The sequence below is a fragment of the Prionailurus viverrinus genome, unplaced genomic scaffold, assembly GCF_022837055.1.
Source record: "Prionailurus viverrinus isolate Anna unplaced genomic scaffold, UM_Priviv_1.0 scaffold_50, whole genome shotgun sequence".
NCBI classification, from domain to species: domain Eukaryota; kingdom Metazoa; phylum Chordata; class Mammalia; order Carnivora; family Felidae; genus Prionailurus; species Prionailurus viverrinus.
Genome location: NW_025927613.1, coordinates 1,660,878 through 1,682,067, shown reverse-complemented (window position 1 = coordinate 1,682,067; position 21,190 = coordinate 1,660,878). Strand labels below are relative to the sequence as shown.

The window sequence follows — 21,190 nt, the reverse complement described above, 5'->3', positions numbered from 1 at the left end:
GCCAGGTGGCGTAGGAAGTGCGGGCCCCTCGGCAGGCTGGGGCCGGCTTGCGGTAGCGCTGTGCATGCTGGGAAGCGTTTCCAGGGAAGTAAGGAGGCCAACCGGAAAAGAACCCGAAGGAAAGGAGACGCCCCAATCTTGCTACGGTGGCCTGAAAGGAGAGGCGAAGCAACCCAGGAGAATTGCTCGTTTCTGGGCCTCCGTCGTGATGTCTTTCAAGAGGGAAGGTGATGATTGGAGTCAACTCAATGTGCTGAAAGTAAGCGCTAGAGGAGAGCGCCGGGAGCAGCTTCACTGCCCTGGGAAAGAGCTGTTTTGCTGCTCTGGCAACAAGTCGGGGTGGGGGGGGGGCGCGGCGCGAGGGAGCGACTAGAGATGGGTAGTGACCCCTTTTTCTCCTTGTGATCTCTGTTCTCATGGTCCTTACTCCCTTTCAATCCTCGTCCTTGTCGTTTCCCGTCCGATGCTTTCTTCTAACTCTCTGATCCCCCTGTAGAAACGAAGAGTCGGAGATCTGCTGGCCAGTTACATCCCAGAGGATGAGGCGCTGATGCTAAGGGATGGACGGTGAGGATGAGGAGTGATCAAGCCTGAGGGTTCTGCAGTTAGAGGCTCAATAAAATTTTATCAGGGGGGAGAGCTGGAGTATCTAGGATTAATTGCTAGATCAAGGTGGGACTTACAACCGAGACCCCTCTCCCCCCCGGGAGCAAATATCTTCTCTCCTCCTGTCCAGCTTTGCTTGTGCCATCTGTCCCCACCGACCTGTCCTGGACACCCTGGCCATGCTGACTGCCCACCGTGCAGGCAAGAAACATCTGTCCAGTAAGTTTGAGGGAAGACAGGGGTTAGAGAAGAAATCCTCCAGATCTCTGCAGATCACTGTTGCTTCTCTGTTTTTAATTCTTTCCCCTGTCTCTTCAGGCCTGCAGCTTTTCTATGGCAAGAAGCAGCCAGGGAAGGGAACAGAGCAGAATCCAAGACAGCAGAATGAATTGAGGAGGTCAGAGACCAAAGCTGAGGTAATCAGGGTGGGGAGAGTGTGTTCCCAGTGGGTCTGCTTGAAGGGTTTTGACTTCTTTCTGGCTCTGAAGACTCTGACTCTGTCTCCCCTCTCTATACCAGGCTCCTCTGTTAACTCAGACCCGACTTACCACCCAAAGTGCTCTGCACAGAGCTCCTCACTATAACAGCTGCTGCCGCCGGAAGTACAGGTCTGTGGGGTAGGAAAGCCAGAGGTTGGAAAGGGCAGAGGAGATAGATGGCTCAAAAATGATTGTATTCCAAATTGTATTCTCAGGAATACTAGTAGTCCAGAAATGTTAACTGGTATTTCAGGAAAAAGAGAATTTTTTTTTAGGTTTGGAAAAATGGCACTTTGTAATCCTAATTTGGATAGTAATACTAGTATATATTAAGGGCTCTACAAAGTCTTAAAATTAAAAAACTTCAAAAAATTTAACCTAGCCTTTAAAGAACTCAATTTGATTCCAAAAAACATTTTTTTATTGTTTATTCATTTGTGAGAGAGAGACAGAGTGTTAGCAGGGGAGGGGCAGAGAGAGAGGGAGACACAGAATCCAAAGCAGTCTCCAGGCTCTTGAGCTGTCAGCACAGAGCCCAACACGGGGCTCGAACTCACGAACCACAAGATCATGACCTGAGCTGAAGTCGGAGGCTTAACTGACTGAGCTACCCAGGCGTCCCCCAAAATTCTTTTTCATGCAGAACACTTACTAAAACATCTTAAGGAACACAACATATGTATATGATGTATATGTATATATACCATATGGTATATATATATATATATATATATATATATATATATATATAATATACAAATTTATATTTAAGATTTTTATTTTTAAGTGACCTGTACACCCAATGTGGGGCTTGAACCCACAACCCTGAGATCAAGAGTTGCATGCTGTACGGGCTGAGCCAGCCAGGTGTCCCTTGAGGGAAACAATTTAGGAAGCACTGCTGTAAGGGGTTGGGATTCATAAGAGAATTGGCCCTTATCCTTTACCACTTTTATAGACATTGATTCTTCTCTACCCAGACCAGAAACCCCTCGTCCCTCTGTCTCCCATTTCCCTTTGCCACCCCCAGAGGTTGAACCCAAGAGTGGGAAGATCAGTAGGGAACCCGTGCCTGGGGCTGGCCCACAGGCCAAGGAGTCAGCAACTGTCTCATCCTCTGCACCCATGAGCCCCACGAGAAGACGTGCCCTGGATCATTATCTCACCCTTCGAAGGTGAGGATACAGAATCACCTTCCTTAAGTTTTCTCTTTTCTCTCTGACTCTCCTTTTTTCAATCCTTCTCAATTGTTGTTGTTGTTGTTTTCCTTATTCCCTACTAACTTCTTAAATCTCTTTTCCTGACCTATTCTCTTTGTTATTTCCAGCTCTGGATGGATCCCAGATGGACAAGGTCGATGGGTAAAAGATGAGAATGTTGAGTTTGACTCTGATGAAGAGGAACCCCCTGATCTCCCTTTGGACTGACACATTCCATTCCCCCACTCAGTTCAGAAGTAAATTTCAGTGGGCTCTGGAAGCCGAATTTTCCTCGAGTCTCCTTCCTTGTTCCATTTCAGGATTTCAAACCTGCATTCTCAGCCTGGCCAATTTTTCCCTGCAATGTACATGACTCCCCATACTTCTAACCCCTCCCCCACCTTCTACCAATGTCATGCCAAGCGTCAGCTGCACGTAGCCCAATGCCCTATTAATAAGTCTGTCAGAAGGAGGTCTGTGCCCTTCATGTTGTCTGCCTTCTTCCCCACCGCCACTCAAAGTCCTTTCCTCCTTCAAATCACACGAGGGTTGTGGGTAGACGCCGGGGGACCTGGCCACGTCTGGAAAGAGGGTTGGGGTAGGTACTCTGTGAGAGCAGAAAGGACTAAATGAAAAGACAGGGGTGTGGGGAACACCAAGGGAGGGAGCTCCCCCACCTCCTCCTAGTAACTTGAACCTCTCTGTCTGCTGATCCCCAGAGTATAAATAATCCCCTGATGAACTGGCAGTAACCCTTGGGTGTTAGTGCCAAGATTCCCACCCCAGAGCCCAAGGAAGGAGGCAGGCAGAGTGGACAGAAGGGCCTTTATTTACAGGAAGGGGGAGAGATGAGGATTTAAGCATTCAGGGCTTCCAGCTCTGGTTGGTAAAGGGAAAGGAAGTGTTATCTCTTTTTTTGCTGGCGACCTGTAACAGGAAACAGTAAACACAAGTCTTTCTTCCATCTCTTACTTCCTGCAGAGGTGCTCTTCTTTCCAGGTCCTTGAGGCCAGACTCATAAAGAGGTAGTGTCTTTGGCCAGCAAGCACGCCCACCCCACATTAACAAAATGAAATAAGACATGACATGGCAAGTAAAAGTACCATGCTCCCAAACGGGTATGTCTAGCTCCTTTCCTGCTTTTCTACGGGTATACGTTTGGGGGCAGGGAGACTCTTCTATACTTTTTAGTCACTTAGGGGATTTAAACTTCACGTGTGAATATTGCTTTGGCTGTACCCCTAAGTCAGGCTTCAGAAGGATCTACTTGCCCCCATACAGCATGTCTGCATTTACTCACGTAGTTCATTGTTCCGGGTCATGGCCTGGGCTGCCCGAGCACGTGGCCCCTGCTGTGTGAAGTGGTAGCCAAAGCGGACAATGGAGGGACACTGCTCGAGCACGGTGGCCATCTCCATCTCCACTGCATCGCCAGGCCACTGGCGCTGGGGGATGGAGAGGTGAACCCTGTCAGCCCCCTTCTCTGTGTTGTTCACTGCGCCATACCACCAACCCTTTGGGAGGTTGAAAAAGCTTGTTTCATCAGAAGGGGTGATAAGAGGTGCTGACCTTGGCTCCCCTCATAGAGACAACAAAGAGGTTTCAGACAAGATTAGGTGAGATCCTGACCCAGTGGCAGCCTCAGGGAGGAGACTCGGTGAATATCAGTTGAATGATCAGGGGACCAGGGGAGGGAAAGCTCACCTGGTTGTCTACACGGAGCTCAGTGAGTGTGGCATTTTCCCGAACTGCCTTCAGCACAGCCATGAGCCCTGTGCTGCTAATGAAGTTGGATTCAATGTTCAGGCTCTGGAGGCTACGATTCTCACGCAACATGTCAGCCACCGCCTGGGTAGTAGGGACTTGGGTTAGGATTAGGGGACAGTTTCACAGATGACTGAGGAGAGAAAGAACAGGAGCAAGAGGGAAACACAGCTCTTTGAGAAGAGTCCTTGAGGAGCTGTAGGTGGGGTGAGAGGGAGATGGAAGGGAGCACAGGTCGTAGGGGAAGCAGGGAGGTTAAGTGTGTGGTGGAGTTGGCGGGGTGGTAGAGCAGGCTGTGGCTCTCTGAGAAGGTGATCTGAGGATTTCCGAGCTAAGAGCCATGGGACTGAGGGTAGGAGTCTTCATCAGGCCATCCTAAGATTACGTGATGGGAATAGCATCCCCAGCACAACCCCAACCCCTTATGACAGCCCTGGCAGGGGTGCATGTCAAGGGGTGCATGTATGGGGAGGGGGCTGGGATTTCAAGTTGCCTTACATTGGCGATGGGGTCACCACTCCTTGTGGCCACCAGACTGAGGCTCCGGACATAGGTATTTGTCTTCATGGCCTCACACAACTCAGTTAGCATGGGTATCGGGATGTCCTGTCAGAGGAGAAGAGATGGTGGGCTAAGGGACCCACATATCTGGGACTCACATAGTTAATCCCATTTATTATTTGGAACATAGGGGTCAGATACCTGTATGTTATTGAGGTTCACCTCCTCCAGGTCCTTGTCATTGTTTCGAACGCTCTTTAGTATCTCCTCGATGTTTGTGGGATTTGGGGGCTCATCCGGCACCGGCTTGTACTTGTCAGGCTGCACCACACCTGGCGGGCAAGGGCCAGAAGGAAACCACGACATGTCCCCCACAACCTCCTCCCCATTGGTTCTCCCATTACTTCTGTACCAGGTCCACTCCATGATCCCCGTTTCACCCTTTGCTACCTTTAATCAGACCTTGGGACTGCCTTCCCAAAGCCCTGGATGCCATGCTTCCAAACACTCACTGCTAATGCCTTCGGTGTTGCAGATTTCTCCACTGCAGATGGCGTCATAGTATTGCTTGTTGCTCATCAGTGTGTACATGCCCAGAATTGCTGGAGACAGTACGTAGAGGGGGAACAAGGAATGAGAAGAAGGAGTTTGTTCCAAATCCCCTCCCTTCTTATTCTGAATCTGTTGCAGTTTTTTAAAGCCTGACTTCTCCCCCCTCTTCCAAAGAGGTTCCCACTCTCCCTAGGTCCCAGGGTTTCCTTCTATGAACTGCTTAAGGTGGTAGTTTTTAAAACTTTGAGGGGGGGGGGCGCCTGGGTGGCTCCATTGGTTAAGTGTCCAACTCTTGATTTCAGCTCAGGTCATGATTTCACAGTTCATGAGATTGAGCCCCGCATCAGGCTCTGCACTGACAGCACAGAGCCTGTTTGGGATTCTCTCTCTCCTTCTTTCTCTGTCCCTCCCCACCTCAAAATAAATAAATAAACTTTAAAAAAACCAACAAACAAGTTTGAGACAGAGCTAAGGGAAGGTCCCTAAGGAGCCCCTAGAGGGTAAGGGAGAGAAAAACAACAGTGTTTCACATTCAAAAAAAAAGAGAAAAGAGTGAGGGAGTCTGTTAGACTTCCTCCTATTTCCAGCCAGAATAGTTCTACTTTTATCTGCTTTATAATCCCTATAAACTTGTCTCTGAGATGTGAATGTATTAGATTAAAAAATGAATGAGTGAATACATAAGCAAAAACTTAAAACCATGACCTGAGGCTTTCTCTAACATTCATGTCCTGTTCAGGGCCTTCCTCACTAGTCCCATGGCCTGGCTAGAACAGCCCTGCCCTGGATCTCCCTACCCTCCCTAACCTTCCACTGCCGCCCACCTGCAATATCACACATTTCGGCGTCTGTGGCATGGGCCAATGCCTCTTCCAGTTCAGGCTCCAGAGTGATCTGCTCCTGTGCAGGAATTTCCCTCTTGGGCTGAATGTAGGGTTTCCCTGATGGGGAGATGAAGGGTGGCTCAGGTGGAGGTCATTCCTCCTACGATTCTTGTCTCTAGCTTCCTTCCTTTCCTTCTCCAGGAGGTGGAGTCTTGGGTCACTAGGGGCCACCGTAAGGCCCAAGTCCTCTACCAGCTCAGGACTCCTGGGTCCCCTAATCTCTCTTAAAAGCTGGAGAGTGAAAGAGGCATGTGTGTTTCAGGGTGGCCAGGTCCCTGGGCAGCTAGAAGCTGGAAGGTCAGAGGGAAGCTGGAGGGGGTGCACTTGAGAGATGACCATTGGGTTTTGGTAGGCATGGTTGTTAGTGTCTCCATACCCTTCTTCTCGCCTGTGAAGGGCACCAAGTCATCACGTTCTTTGACCTCTAGTGCCTGCTGTTCCAGATACTGCAAAAGGGCATCCCGGTCCAGTGGCCCCGTTGGGCTCTTCTTTGTCTGGTCACGTTGTCTTAGTCCAGCGGGCAGGAGCATGTTCTTCGGGATGAGTTTTGGGGAGGAAGTCAGACCTCTGATCTGGGGTACCTCCAGGGTTCCCTAAACATCTGCACACACCTTTTCCCTGGCCCTCTTGGGATTCCAAGCCCTGTAGGCAGCCCTGATCTCAGCCACCCGGGGCCCACCACCCCTTCCCCAATGCTCGGAGGCTGCCCGTTTCCTCGTTGGTTCCTTGTGCCAGAGCCCCTACCTCGGGGTCCATCTCCTGTAGCTCGCAGTCCAGCTGCTCCAGCTCCTCGGGGCTCAAGGTCTTTAGGATCTCATCTTCATCTATGTCTCTGTATTTCTCCAGTTCCTTCTGATATGATGACATGATGGCCCCACCCCCTCCCCACTCTGGTGCTCACGGAGCCTGGGGGGAATGGGGAAAGTGATTGGAGAATGGAAAGATACACATGGACACAGCAGGACACAGATGAGCCAGGGGGCAGAACGATGAACTGGATGCCTTGGAGGCTAGAAATCTAGCTGGGCAGGGGAAAGTGGGGACTTATGTTGTTTAGTTAGAACCAGAGCTTCCTTCTTCCTGCTTCCTCAGCTTCAGCCACCCTGGATGGGGATCCCAGGCATCCAAGCGTGATTTGTCTGCCCATTGTGTGACAGAGAAATCCTGGCAACACCCTCCCTTATAACCTCGTCCGTCCGTGCCTCTTGCCCAAGCACAGCTGCCAAGGGCCCTGCCAGCACAGCTGGCCCCAGGCCCAGTTCCTATTGAAAGGAAGGGGGGCATACAAAGAGTTTCAGGGAAATTCCTCTTCTCTTCCCCACGATCCAGTCTTTTTTCCTAAACTCGAAGAACGCAAGGGGGAAGAGAGACAGTTCTCTTACCCTACCCTCATTTCCTCTTTTATTGTGGGGGAATCAAGATTTCACTTTCTATGTTTGCTAAAACTCTAAATCCTAAGGGAAAGCAAGGGCTCAGAGGAGCTGGGGGGAGTGCCAGGTTGGGGGAAGCGTGGTGTGGTCTCAGGAGAAGGGGCTGAGTCCCCAAAATTTGTCCCTGACTTTGGACGGGAAGGTGACACCGGACCAATGGGTGGGAAATACCTTCTAAATGCGATAAAGTTTCTCTAAAAACAGTGGGAAGATTAAACTTGCACAATCTCTTACAATACAGAAAATACACACAAGCTACACATACACACCATACTGAATATGAAAGATCCAGAAAGTGTGTGAGATACTTGCATGGACAATGTACGCTATGGTTAAGGGATAGGACAGACAGTGGCAGAAACATACGCTGAGGGACGGAGACACTCCACATCATTCCCGAAAGGAGCCGCTCCTCTCCTCCCACCTCCCACCAGGCTCTGGTCCATAAGCCCCCTGCCTTCCCACCTACCAGTCCTGGTGGCTACCTCCCTTCTCACCTCCCCTTCTGTCGGTTGGTCTGTCAGTGCTACTGGAGCACTGTCCCCGCGGCAGGAAGAGCCCAGTGCCGGGGAGAGGGTGGGGGAACAGTGAGCTCAGCATTTTATTATTTTAGCTCTGGCCAGGTGGGGGGTGGTGGGAGATCACATATACACAGCCCCCATACCCTGCCCAGCCCTGAGAGCCTCTAGTGGCCACTCACAGCCATGGCACTTCCTTCCCTTCCTGCATGTAAGCCAGAGTCCTAGAAACTAGGGGAATCATGTCATTCCTACTTATTTGGTGTCTTGCTATATTCAAAGCAGTGAATATAAGGTGATATAAAGGGGAGTACAGGAATTTTGTTTGGAGGTCTAATTTAAAGGTGTTTATAATCCAGCTGGAGGAGTGAATACTTACAATTTAAAAAGGGCAGCTCATAATAAATGCTATTAAACAAAATAAAGACCCATATATACTCAGACATTCACAAAGACTTCTTGCTCCCAACTCAATGAGACACCAGACAAAGGGGATCTTTCTCTTTTATTAGATTAAAAAACACAAATAAAACCGATAGGAACTGGGGGGAAAGAAAGATGGAAAAGGGCCAGGCAAAGGTCAGAGATGACCAAGAGGAGAAGCAGGGAGAGGAGGGGGAACATTAAGAGCCCCAAGTCAGGGCAGGAAAGAGGTTTCTAAGGACTACTCCTCTCCTTATTTGATGACAATTTTCTGGCGCAAGGCTCGAGGCCCAGAGCCAGGGAGGGGCTCGGGAGGTGGTGGGCCAGGGCCCAGCGCTGAGGCCGTGGGCGGCAGTCCATGGGCAGTGATGTACTTCTTATAGGCCTCACGGATGATCTTGAAGGCTCGAGCAGTGGCGTAGGGGATGTCTGTGACAGGGTCCCGGTACAGAGCTGGGCGATGGGTCACAGGGCAGACCTCCCGAACAGGGACCTTTGGGGGCCGCCCTTGGGGAAACCATTCCTCGAATGTCGCATCATCACTGAAAGTGATGAAGGTACGGGAGCAGCGAGCAGGAGGGACGATGGGTCCAGTGCCGGCACGGGGAGTCAGTGCAGAAGCTGTGGGAGCAGGATCCAGTCTGAGGGGAGAGACAGAGAAACACAAAAAGTCTGAGGAGAGAAAACCACCTACAAAGAGATAAGACAGGTGAGGAAAGAGAGGAAGGAGGCAGAATGACGGCAACAATCGGAGAGAATCTATTAAGTGACAGATGGGGAGAAGCAAGCTGTGCTGGGTGGGAAAACTGCTGAGAGAGGGGAGAGAGACTAAAAACAGAAAGAAACACAGCTGAGGGAAGAGGACCCTGAAGGACATCTGTGTGTTGGAGAGCTGTGTGAGGAGAACTGAGGATGGCAGGGAGAAGGCTCTCTTCCCTTCTCCCCTGTGACGCACTCACCCTTCCACATCCACATTCTCTTCTTTAGGGCCTGGCTCCCCAACGAGCGGCACCGTCACCGAATGATAGGTGATTATGGGCCCAGGGCACTTCCGCTTCTTGTGCACCTGCTTCTTTTTGTCAGCCTCAAGCCGCTCATAGGTCTCTTCAGGGTCAAAGGGAGGAATGAGGGGGCGGTGAGTTCCCCCATGCCCACACTCATGTCTGTCCTGTCTAGTCCCTGCCTGCCCAAGCCACTCACACCAATCCTCTGAGGCCCCCCTAGCACCTCCTAGTTCCGACATTCTTTGCTTGACCACCCCCCGACCCCCGACATCCTCTCCGCCCACCTCTCCCGTCCACTCAGCTCCTCACGCACTCAGACAGCAGGACTCTGGAGCTGGAAGGAACCCTTGGATGAGGAGCCTGTTTGCCCAAGCTGCCCTGTCCGCTCACTCCCAGCCACGGCAGCGCGCTGCGTCTTCAGGCATCTCTGGTCATTACAGAGTTCTCTCCTATTTCCAGCTGAAATATGTTGCCTGATGACACTGTTTCACCTTTTCAAGCTGTAAAGGACACAGGTCCAACCTGTCTTCCCCATGACAGTCCTTTACATACATAGTTGAAATTAGTATCTAGGTCTCTCCCTCCAGGCCGATCACAACACCCATTCCTTGAACCATTTCTCATAAAACATGGTTTTGAGACACACTCTCTTTTTGCTAGCCCCTGTGCCTAGGACACTTCCATTACTGTACTTTTCACAGCCTATGGCAGAGGCCGCATGCTGGCAGCTCCTCTAAGTGTTTTGTTTGATCTGTATTGTATTTTAAAGAAAATTTGAAATAGTTACTGATATTTGAAAATGAGGAAATTACATTTAAATACAGAGATTTCTGGTCCTTCTTTTTTTTTTTTTTTTTTTTTTGAGAGAGTAAGCACATGTGCAAACGGGGAGAAAGGGCAGAGGGAAGGGGAGAGAATCTTAAGCAGGCTCCATGCTCAGCACAGAGCCAGACACACGGCTTGATCCACAACCCTGGGATCATGACCTGAGCTGAAATCAAGAGTCGGACAATCAACTGATTGAGCGGCCCAGGTGCCCTTCTGATCCTTCTTAAAAAAATAACAAGGAGGGGCGCCTGGGTGGCTTAGTAGGTTAAGCGTCCAACTTCAGCTCAGGTCACGATCTCACAGTTTGTGAGTTCGAGCCCTGCATCGGGCTTTGAGCTGATAGCTTAGAGCCTGGAGCCTGTTCGGATTCTGTGTCTCCCTCTCTCTCTGCCCCTCCCCTGCTCACATTCTGTCTCTCTCTCTCAAAAATAAACATAAAAAAAAAATTAACAAGGAAATCGGGCAACCTGGCATCTGCGTTGTCACATGGCAACAACGAGCTGGGCAGAAGAACCAATCCTCCTTCTGAGCGCTCCTCTTATTCGCCACAGTCCCCTGTCTGGACAGTGACACTGCTCTATGGTAGTTCATCGCTGGTACACAGGTCTCCTCCTGAAGGGCAGTGACTGTGACTCATGTTACCTACATATTATCAGGGCCACGCGGTGTGCCACCCATTACAGGCACTCAGCAAGTATTTGTTAATGTTCAGTAGGTCAAAATATTCCTGATCCCTTTCCTCTGAATGAACTCCAAATTTCTGTTTCTTAAGTGCGCATCCAATCTTCTAGATAAAGTCTGACCAGAAAAGTGTGCTCTGGAAACCCCACCAATGATTTAGCCTCTCTTGTACTTGGAATTCTGGTTGGTAATGTTGCTTTCTTTCCCTTCTGCCAACCTTCCAACACTTCCCCTTTCAAACACTTCCCTGTACCTTCTGGAACTCCTGCTCTATAACCAGCCAACTCATCTATGTCCTCAAGTTTCTCACTGTGAATTCCTTCCACAACTTGTCTTCCTGGAAGCCTGTCATCCCAAGGCCACTGCTCTCCCTGCAGCCCTCTGGTGGAGGTCTCTCATCCTGCCACCTCCCATGCAGGGTGTGCCTGGGTCCTGTTGAGCCCACACTACAACTTTAGACCACTGCTTTTCTCCCCACACGCAAACCCACTTCTCTCTGGAGACTTATGCCACCAGGCTAGATCATGTTTCTTTCCTGTCATGCTCACTCCCTTACTCTCTGAAGACTTTAGCAATGCTTTCCACTGTTCCTCTCCACTCAACTCCTATCATCCTTCATCACCCTAGTGACCTCAAAGTGCATGCCCATGGGTAGCCCCTTCAACATCCCATCCCCACAGTTTACGGATCTCATCTTCCTGTCCGTGACACATTTGTTGCTCCATTCCACTATGGCTACAGCCGGGAACTGCCCCAGCTCTGAAATACTAAAAATCACACATCCCAGGCTCTGGCCACAACATCCTATGCTTTGGTTGTTTTGCTCCACAATTCTAGATATCCTCTGTCCTTTGATACCTCCCATACATGGATCTCTCCTCATTCTATCTGGCAGCCCCCTCCAGTCTTCATTGTTCTTTTTTTTCTTCCAGTTTCCTTTTTAAATCAAGGTTAGGTTCCTCAAGCTATCATTTCAGTCACTCTCATCAATCTACACTCCCTGGTCCAGACCTGGATTGCTGAGTGCTCCTGGAAAAATACTACACAACAGGCTAGACTGGAACCACCACAAATGCATGTTCCCCAAATTCAACAGACTCCCCCAATGCCAGCAGATAATTCTATCTCAACTATTTCTTTTCTTTCTTCTTCTTATTACTTTTTTTTAGGGAGAGAGAAGATGTGCGTGCAGTGGAGAAGAGGTGAGGGAGAGAGAGAATTTAAGCAGGTTCCATGCTCAGCACAGAGCTCGACACGGGGCACGATCTCACAACCCTGGGATCATGATCTGCGCTTAAATCGAGAATCAGACGCTCAACCGACTGAGCCACCCAGGCGCCCCTGAACTACTTCAAGCACATTTCACTATCCTCAAGCTTCCAACTCTATGCCCAACACCTGACAGGTGATAGTGCCTAAAAGACATCAGATGAGAACCACTCCAATGTCCTGCTATGGGTTTATAAACCTCCAACTACAAGCCATCCTTCCTTCCTCCTCCATAATTTAGGCCAATTCTTCCACCTGTACTCTAGCTACCCCACTCCCCCCACATCTCACTTCTCCAAAAACCCACCCTATTAACTATCCTTTCTTTCTTCTCTGTCATTAAACTTTCAGTTGCTTCTCACCAAAGACAAGAGTTCCTCTAATCTTAGATAAAACAAATAAGGAAAACTGTACATTGACCCCAGATCCTATAGGTTTTACTCCTTAAACCACCCTTTACAGCCACGCTTTATAAGTGTGGCTCCCCAGCCGGCTTCAAAATGGTGTAGTCTCCAAAAAGTGTTCCCTAAGTTCATCTGACCTCCTTGTCATCAAAACAAATGGACACTTCACAGTTCTCCTCTTGAGTAGCATTTCTGCAGCATTCAGCAGAGACTCTCTCTCTCAAACATTTTCTTTCCTTGGTGTTCTTTTTCTTTTTTTAATATTTATTTATTTGGGGGGGAGGGAAGGGCAGAGAGAGAGGGAAGGAAAGAATCCCAAGCAGGCTCTGTGCTGACAGTGTGGGGCTCAAACCCATGAACTGTGAGATCATGACATGAGCCGAAACCAAGAGGCAGACACTTAACTGACTGACCACCCAAGTGCCCCTCCTTGTCATTCTTAAGATAAATTCTCCTGAAGTTCTCCAAATCCTGGCCACTGCTAAGCTCCTCTTGTACATCTGCAGGGTTCTCTTCGGCCTCTATCTTCTCTTCCCCATGCTTTCTCCCTGGGTGATCTGACCCATTCCAATCTCATCAACGCTATCCATACTCTACAGACTTCCAAATTTCTGTTTCCAGCCTAGATCTCTTGTCCAAGCCCAGACGTGTACACTGAACTCTCAGCACTGCATGGACCACTCAAAAACTCCTAGAATTCAACATGTTCAAAAATGAACTTCTTGTCCCCCCTGCAGAACCTGCTTCTGCAGGGTCTCCGATGTCAGCTACTGGTACAAGAAGCCCGGGTGTTACCCTCCTTACAGTGGCCCAAACCAACCAATGTGGTCAAAGGATGAGGACTGTAATTACAGTGACATCAAGGTCACCTCACTGTTTGTGATGGTTCTCAGTCATTTCTGTTTTGAGGGATAGCTACTGTTTGAAAGTACTGAATTACCATCAAAGATTAAATGTTCAATGTTAAAGTCACTATAACAAAACAGGAAAACACACCCTGAAGATGTTGGAACTGAAGTAAATCTTTTCTCAATCATTGTGTTCTTTTGGAGTTATCTACATTTGAGAAATATAAAAGTAGAATGGGATGGGTCCCAGATATTCTGCGTAAACAATACTCAACTCCACATTTGGGCTATCCATGTTTAACCATATGTGTTTGACCAAAAATAAAAGATTCAGAGAGAGAAAGATTTGATGGGGGTTGGGGGTGAAAGACAGAGAGAACAAAGCACATACTATAGGTATTGTATGTGTTATTTCACTCAATGGAAGTATGCCCCAGATCGAGCATGTGACAGGAGGCGTATAACCTGCCATTCCCTCGTGTACCTCTCATGATTTGCAACTCTCAATGCCCTATAAAGAAATATATGTTTTGTACAATATATTACTTTACGTGACAGTGTACTCGGCACATAAACTGAAGGGATTTTAAAGAATTTTGACTTTAGCTCATCTCATGGACTAATTCTGGCGAATTTCTTATTTTCATGATTATCATTAAAGGAGGCATTATCACCCCACCTTGTGAACCAGGACAGCAAGATGCAAGTAGGTTAAGCAATCTGTCAGCAGTCTTACAGCAACTGAACAGCAGAACTAGGATTTGAACTCAGTTCTATTCGATTCTTATTTTATACAAACACACTTTTTCTTCAATATAACTTGTTCTTTAGAGCCCAGCTAACTGCCTCACTCCTTGCTCCTAATCCCTCACTCTCCCCATTTCCTTCCTCTGATTCCCTTCTTCTGGATCCTCAACTCCCTAGCTCTTCAGGCCCTTCAGTCTCCGTTTTTCTAAGGTTCCCCCTCCCTCTGCCCACTAGTCTCAAAACCAGACTGACCTAGTGAACGTAAGTTGAGCTCCTCTGTAATCTTGGCCTCTCTTAGCAGCTCCTCCTGGGTCAGCGGCCGCTCACAATGGGGCCCCTTTCGCCGCCGTGACTGTCCCTGCCTCTCCTGTACCCGAAGAAATGTCTGTCTTGTATGCTCAGCTGTAGACTGACGCATGGACTTCCGACCTGGGGAAGAAGTCAGAGAGGAAGAAATCTTTGAATTCATGTCCACCTCCTTTATTTTAATTTTAAAACTTCTTATTTGGAAATCATTTCAAACTTACAAAAAAGTTGTAAGAAGAGTCCACAGAAAGTACCTATGTGTCCTTTACCCAGATCACTTCCTGTTAACCTTTTGCCCCATTTGCATCGCGTGTGTTTTCCTGAATGATTAAGTTGCACACATCTTAGTTCTCGACCCTAAATACTTCACTGTATGTTTCCTAAGAATAAGGGCTTCCCTTATGTAACCATAGTACAGTTGTCAACTTCAGTTAACTTGCCATGAATACAATACTTTTTCATTATGTTCCGATTGACCCAATTGACCCAATTGTCAATTGACCCAAACATCTCCACACTCACTGTCAGAGCCATCATCCTGTAGTTCTAATGGCAGCAGAGCTTTCTCTTCTCGGGCCTTCTGAGAGCTACCAGCTGGAGTGCTGACCTTTCGAGGCCTCAAGCTCTTGAGAGGCTCCTGGGAACAGATTGGAATCAAATACCATGGAACAGAAGTAATACAGAGAAAGATGAGGATTTTAAGAGAAAACTAGTCCTGTGGGAAATAGGACTAGCATGGGGAGTCCTGTGACCTTATGAAGGGCAGAAGAGAAATTATGGGAAATTACAGGAGTCCAAGAAAACCAGGATACCCCTGCACCTTATATGCTTTGGTGACTACTCGGCGCTTCCTTCTAGGCTCTTCTGCTTCTCCATCACTGGATGGTTCATCCCCTTCATCAATGTCAAAGTCAGAGTCCACTTCATCCTCTGTGTCTGACTGGTCCCCTTGATATTCATCATCTCCAGATTCCTGAGGATATAAGGAGAGAAGGTTCTCACTGTCACTGGAGTCATCAGTGCCCCTCCAGGTACAGAATCTCTTTGCTTTCTTGGTAAGAGCTGCCCCACTCTCCTTCCCAACCCAGCTCTTCAATTTCCTTGGGCAAGAAGCCCTTCTAGGTAATGGCCTCTGGCTCCAGCACCGCCTCTTTTGGCAGTCATTAACTGCCCTTTACCCGTAGCACACAGTGTTAAGTTCTGGGATACAGAAAGGATTTGGTTTGGTCTTTACCTTCAGGGGTCTCACAGTCAGGCAGAGGACAGGATATCATTATAAAAGGAAGTTTAAATACAAGACAACATATAAGGTATCAAATGGTACTAAAGTGTTACAGGAGCTCAAAGGAAGGCACACTTGCTATAGACTGGTCGTCTGGGAGGGTCTAAACTTTAGACTTTATTCCTTTAGAGCAGGGGTTGGCAAACTTTTTCTGTGAAGGGCTAAAACAGAACAGGTAGCGAGCCAGATTTGGTCATCACGTCACAGTTTGCTGAGACTCTAAAGAACAAAGAGAACTTGAGCCATGGTTTAAGATACTGGTAGTGTTTTGGGGCGCCTTGGTGGCTCCGTCAGTTAAGCGTCTGACTCCTGATTTCAGCTCGGGTCATGATCTCACAGTTTGTAAGATCGAGTCCTGCTTTGGGCTCCACGCTGACAGCGCAGAGCCTGCTTGGGATTCTCTTTCTCTCTCTGCCCCTCTCCCATGTGCACTCTCTTTCTCAAAATAAATAAACTTACAAAATAAAATAGGGACGCCTGTGTGGCTCAGTCGGTTGAGCCTCCGACTTTGGCTCAGGTCATGATCTCACGGTCTGTGGGTTCGAGCCCCGCGTCGGGCTCTGGGCTGACAGCTCAGAGCCTGGAGTCTGCTTCAGATTCTGTGTCTCCCTCTCTCTCTGACCCTCCCCTGTTCATTTTCTGTCTCTCTCTGTCTCAAAAATAAATAAACATAAAAAAAATTTTTTTTAAATAATAAAATAAAGTAAAATAAAATAAGATAAAATAAAACGTGGGTAGTGTTTAGACAGCCAAGAGGGCAGAGGTAACATGGGTAGATGGAACAGCAAGAACAAAGATGCAGAAACAGGAATGTGCATAGCCTATTTATAGAATAAAGATTTAGACCTAAGTAAAGCAGAAAGTTTTTCTTGGGCAAGAAATATTCCTAGCTGGCTGCCTTTGACTCCAGCACAGCCTTCTTCCAACATTTCCTGACTGCCCTATAAGGCTCTAAGACTTGAAAAGGTTGCATTCAGTCTACAGAGAGACTTACATTATCAGGCTAATAAACTCATGAGTTTAATTTGCAGGCCAAGGATTCTCAATCCTCTCCCTCTCCTCACTTGTTCCAGTACTGATAATCATTGTTGAGGTAAACTAAAGTTACTGAGAAATAGGTCTCATTCCTCAGGTGTGTTGGAACAGAAAAATAACTGGGTACAAGTACTAGTAATGGGGAGCCAATGAAGACTTGGGGAGATAGGAAGACTGTATACAAGGAGTGTTTCAGAAAGTTCTGGAGGTGGTTAGCTGAGTGGAGTAGAGAACATGGGGCCTAGAATTGAAATTGAGAGAGTACAGGTTAAGTCTAGAACGGCAGCCCCATTAAAAAGTAAAGGGAAAAATACACTTGGGGGCAGGGGAGTCAACTGGGCGGGGTGGCATCTCAAACATGTGGCTCTCTCTTCAATCAATGATGTAGACCAACAGGCTAATCTTGGTACATATGCTGCCAAAGCAAGCAAATAGCACAGACAGTTGACACTCCAAGCTAGCCAGAGTTCAATCTTGCACTGATGACCATCATTTCCTCCCAACTGATGTTTGTGAAAGACAGCCTGGGAACACATTAATCCCCTCAGCTCTAACCTGGTATTAAGTCATCTCACCAGAGAATAGTAGTTCAACTACACATTAGGTTAGTGTCCAATCAAAATGCTTTCATTAAGTTAGGGATTTACTACCATTCCTTTGGCCCTTATTGAGGGTCATTAATAGACATGACTAGATAAGAGGATATTTCTACATCATCTGCCGAAACCCTGTTAGTTTATACATCTTATATAAGGATTAAATTCCTAAAATTTAGCGTTGAATAAGTTTTTCTCTTTTAAAGAATGTATATGCTTCTTTCTTACTGAAAAAAGAAATTCAGGGTTTGGCTGCCAGGAAGCTCACAGCTAAATTTAGTATCAATTGCTATTACCATTTTAGCAGAGGCTCCTGGTACAATTACTTCTGATCTGTCTCTATTTTTACTGTTCCTACTTTTTGTTTATATGGTAAGCCTCCTTTAATCCTTTTTGGAAGCATGAAGGGTACATATTAAATAACGACTCGTAAAATGACAGGAATAGGAAAATGGCCTTTGGGGGAGGGAAGAGAACATTCTATTTTAAACTATAGCTGTGTAAGTAATGACTCCCAATCAGTCATCAAGTCCTGTGGATTCAATTTCCTTAATGTGTCTTGAAACCTATTGCCCATGTTTCTCTACTCCCACTGCCTCCTTCATTCTCTTCATTAGAGTGAGGTTTCTAGAGTACAAATTTGGGGGCGCCTGGGTGGCTCAGTCAGTTAAGCAACCAACTCCCATGCAGGTCATGATCTTGTGGTTTGTGGGTTCAAGGCCTGCACTGGGTTGTGCTGATAGGTCAGAGCCTGGAGACTGCTTTGGATTCTGTGTCCACCTCTCTCTCAGCCCCTTCCCTGCTCACACTCTGTCTTTCTCTCTCTCAAAAATAAATAAACATTAAAAAAATTTAAAAATATTCTGTGTCTCCCTGTCTTTCTGCCCCTTCCCCGCTCGTACTCTGTCTCTCTCTAAAATAAATAAACATTAAAAACTATATAAAGTACAGATTTGATCATGTACTTTGATGAATCTTCTCAGTCCTCTGGATGAAGAGCAAACTCCTTAACATGGTTCACAAGGCCCAACATGATCTGGCCCACGCCTACTCTCTCCAGCCTCACCAATCTTTATTCTCTTTCAAGGTCTGGAGAATGAGAGTAGACATGCAGGCTCCAAACCCAGACTCAGTACCTTTACACATCTGCTCCACCCCCTCAGTGGGCTAACCTTTCTCCTTACCCTGCTCTCAGCCCTACTGCTGTACATACAGCCACAGCTTACTTTTCATACTATCCTAAGTTTAAACATCGTGTCCCCCAGGATGCCCATCCCCACCAATGATTCTGGCTCCCACATGTTACCACAGCACCCTATCCTTACCACTTATTTTACTCCTTATCACACAGTATTTCAACTGTTAATTCAGCTGGTTCCCCCATTGGGGTCTGGTATAGGTAAGAAAAAGTGTTCTTAATACTCTCTGCTTCCCTATAACCTGTCACAGTAGTTGGTTTGCCCTAGCTTCTCAACGGCTATTTTAAGAATGGACAGATTCAATCAATACAAGTGCCAATCCAATCCAGACCCTAGCCCAGGCACTAGACTTCTTCTGTTGAACAAAACAGACCATCTCTAACCTTACAGAGTTTACAACCTAATAGGAAAGTATAAACAAGTAGGCAAACCAAATCTAATTACAATTTGAAATGTATACTATGAAGGAAATAAATGGGACACTTTTTATAGCAAAGAAGGGTTATCGAAGGAAACACATTGAGACTTGAAAGCTGGAAAAAGCATAGGCTAAGCTCCTCTATTTTTTTCTTTTTTGAAAAGAGATTCCTTTCTATACCTCTGGTGAAGAACCATACCGTGGGCCCACGACTATATACTGCGTGGCTGCGAGAAGCTCGCGTTACGTCAGACGTCAAGAGTGTGGTGAAAACAGGCAACTAGAAAAGTACGCTGTCGGTTTCTGCCATACTCTGGGGTGCCTCCGGAGACCCTTCCATCCCCGACCCCTCCAACCCCATCTAGGGCTCTACCTTCTAGTACTCCATTTAAAACCCCCGCCACCCCCAACTCTCCCACCCCGTCGCGAGTATCAGCTACCAGGGCTCCACTCCATTCCCCGCCCCCTTCTTTGTCCGAGGTTTCTCCCTTCAGGGCTCCCTTTAGCTTCCTCCCCTCCCTCTTCCTGGACCCAGCTCTTGCCTCTGTGAAACCCCCATAAGTCGTCTGGTAGAACTCATCTTCCTCCTCTGCCTCCAGGAGGCCAGAAAGCCGGTTCCCCGCGGTCTTCCGGGGGGCCCGGCCCCCAGCCAAACTCATACCGCCTACCGAGACTGCGCCGCGATCAGAGGCCCCTCACCCAGCGCGGGTAGCGGAACTCGGCGCTCGACACCACTACCTGCGGGTGGTAGGCGGTGGCGGAAGCCAGTAGTCTACAGGCAGAAGTAGCAGAGCTTCGAGAGGCTCCTAGTCCTGTCAGCCGCGCCTTCCTCACTCTGCAGCCCCGCCCACCGGGAACTCGGAGACAACCTAGCTCCCCGTTCTAGCACGCGCGGACCTGGACTGTGGAACGATTGGGCTCGGTGACTCCAGGAGTCCTACTACCCTAAGTCCAGAATTTAGGAGTCAACAAATTTTCACTTAGAAGAGGTCAGTCTTTTACCTCTGCTCCAGTCCGTTTTCCATTCTGCTTCTAGTAGGAACCTTTCTAAAAACCCAGACTTTGTCACTCTTCTACTCGAAGATGTTTAATGGCTCCCTATCATCTACGGGTTAAAGTCCAAAATCCTTGAGGCAGAATAGTAGTGTGTTTAAGAGCACAGCTTCAGAGCCAGCCATACCTGAGTTTGAGTTTAAGATCTTTTAGCTGTGTGACTTTGGACAAGTTGCTGAATCTCAGTTTTCATCTGTAAACTGGAACTAGGGACGCCGGCTGGAGCAGTGGGTAGAGCATGCGACTCCTGATATCAGGGTCATGACTTCAAGCCCCACGTTGGGCGTGGAACCTACTTAAGAAAATAACAAGGTGGGACGAATAATACTTATCTTTTAAAGTTGTTGCAAAGATTAAGAGATATTAATCTTGTAAACTGCTTAGCACAAGATTTAGTAAGCACATATGGTTAGTAGGTGCTAACTACTATTAACATGGCATTCAAGATCCTTCATAGTTTGGCCTCTCCCTGCCTTTCCAGCTTCACCTCCTGCCTCATCGTCCTATTCTAATATCACTTTTCAATTCTTCGTCGTGCCTGCCTGCTTTTCCTTCTTAGGATTCTTTTCCTTACTTGTCTACCTGGCCAAATTCTGGTTCTATAGGTTCTATAAGACAGTAAAGTCTTCTCAGTCGCCAGTCTCTCTTCCTGGCACAGTTTCCATAAACACGGAGGTCATGCCGCCTTGATTCTCTGGAATAGTTCCAATATCAAATAGTCTGTGGTATTGTCAAGACCCTGTATCAACTTCTCTTCCTATCTTTTATTCTGAGAGTATGATTGTCAACCCATAGCACTTGTACATATTCTATGATGCCAGCTATTACATTTTACTCTAATGATTTATGGGGCTGCCTCTCTCATTAGTCTGTGATCTTTTTGAGGGCGAGGACTTTATCTTCACCTGGTATACCAGGAACTCTCATGGTGCCTAGGACATTGTTGGGGCTAAATAATGTCAATTCAGTGAATGAATTAATGAATGACAATTGAATGAATAAGGTACTCATCCTCTTATTTTGTGTCTACGTTGATCTTGCTTGCCCTAGCCCCCTCCATTCTGACCTTAGGGACTATTCTAAGATATGATAAAATCTGTGTGTGTATGCATGTGTGTGCACACTCACGTTATTTCTGTCAAATCTGTATACGTGGACCTATTT

At 47.5% G+C, this 21,190-nt stretch overlaps 4 protein-coding genes across 5 annotated transcripts in view; 2 read left to right on the top strand and 2 right to left on the bottom strand.

Annotated features, from left to right (window-relative positions):
- The first annotated feature begins 77 nt into the window (after nucleotides 1–77).
- Nucleotides 78–2,575, top strand: SCNM1 (sodium channel modifier 1). Its single transcript, XM_047847923.1, has 7 exons — nucleotides 78–259; nucleotides 497–567; nucleotides 737–825; nucleotides 925–1,022; nucleotides 1,126–1,214; nucleotides 2,066–2,260; nucleotides 2,413–2,575. The coding sequence occupies exons 1-7, from the start codon at nucleotides 209–211 to the stop codon at nucleotides 2,510–2,512; spliced, it is 693 nt and encodes a 230-aa protein (XP_047703879.1). The 5' UTR covers nucleotides 78–208; the 3' UTR covers nucleotides 2,513–2,575.
- A 551-nt stretch (nucleotides 2,576–3,126) lies between these two features.
- On the bottom strand, nucleotides 3,127–6,861 carry TMOD4 (tropomodulin 4). The gene is made up of 9 exons (XM_047847921.1): nucleotides 6,730–6,861; nucleotides 6,362–6,518; nucleotides 5,926–6,042; nucleotides 5,062–5,151; nucleotides 4,751–4,881; nucleotides 4,547–4,654; nucleotides 3,989–4,132; nucleotides 3,585–3,729; nucleotides 3,127–3,211 (listed from the first exon to the last, which is right to left on the bottom strand). The coding sequence occupies exons 1-9, from the start codon at nucleotides 6,850–6,852 to the stop codon at nucleotides 3,189–3,191; spliced, it is 1,038 nt and encodes a 345-aa protein (XP_047703877.1). The 5' UTR covers nucleotides 6,853–6,861; the 3' UTR covers nucleotides 3,127–3,188.
- A 1,560-nt stretch (nucleotides 6,862–8,421) lies between these two features.
- VPS72 (vacuolar protein sorting 72 homolog) lies at nucleotides 8,422–19,697 on the bottom strand. 2 transcript variants are annotated; one of them, XM_047847919.1, is made up of 6 exons: nucleotides 19,516–19,697; nucleotides 15,264–15,416; nucleotides 14,966–15,080; nucleotides 14,390–14,566; nucleotides 9,316–9,460; nucleotides 8,422–8,997 (listed from the first exon to the last, which is right to left on the bottom strand). In XM_047847919.1, the coding sequence occupies exons 1-6, from the start codon at nucleotides 19,630–19,632 to the stop codon at nucleotides 8,610–8,612; spliced, it is 1,095 nt and encodes a 364-aa protein (XP_047703875.1). In that variant the 5' UTR covers nucleotides 19,633–19,697; the 3' UTR covers nucleotides 8,422–8,609. The 2 variants fall into 2 exon arrangements, with proteins under 2 accessions (XP_047703875.1, XP_047703876.1); XM_047847920.1 differs by lacking the exon at nucleotides 9,316–9,460 and having other exon boundaries at nucleotides 8,824–8,997.
- A 138-nt stretch (nucleotides 19,698–19,835) lies between these two features.
- Nucleotides 19,836–21,190, top strand: part of PIP5K1A (phosphatidylinositol-4-phosphate 5-kinase type 1 alpha) — a 38,369-nt gene continuing 37,014 nt past the window's right edge. The window contains exon 1 of the mRNA XM_047847915.1: nucleotides 19,836–19,962. The gene's annotated coding sequence lies outside the window, so the exon portion shown is untranslated. The remainder of the gene's footprint in view (nucleotides 19,963–21,190) is intronic.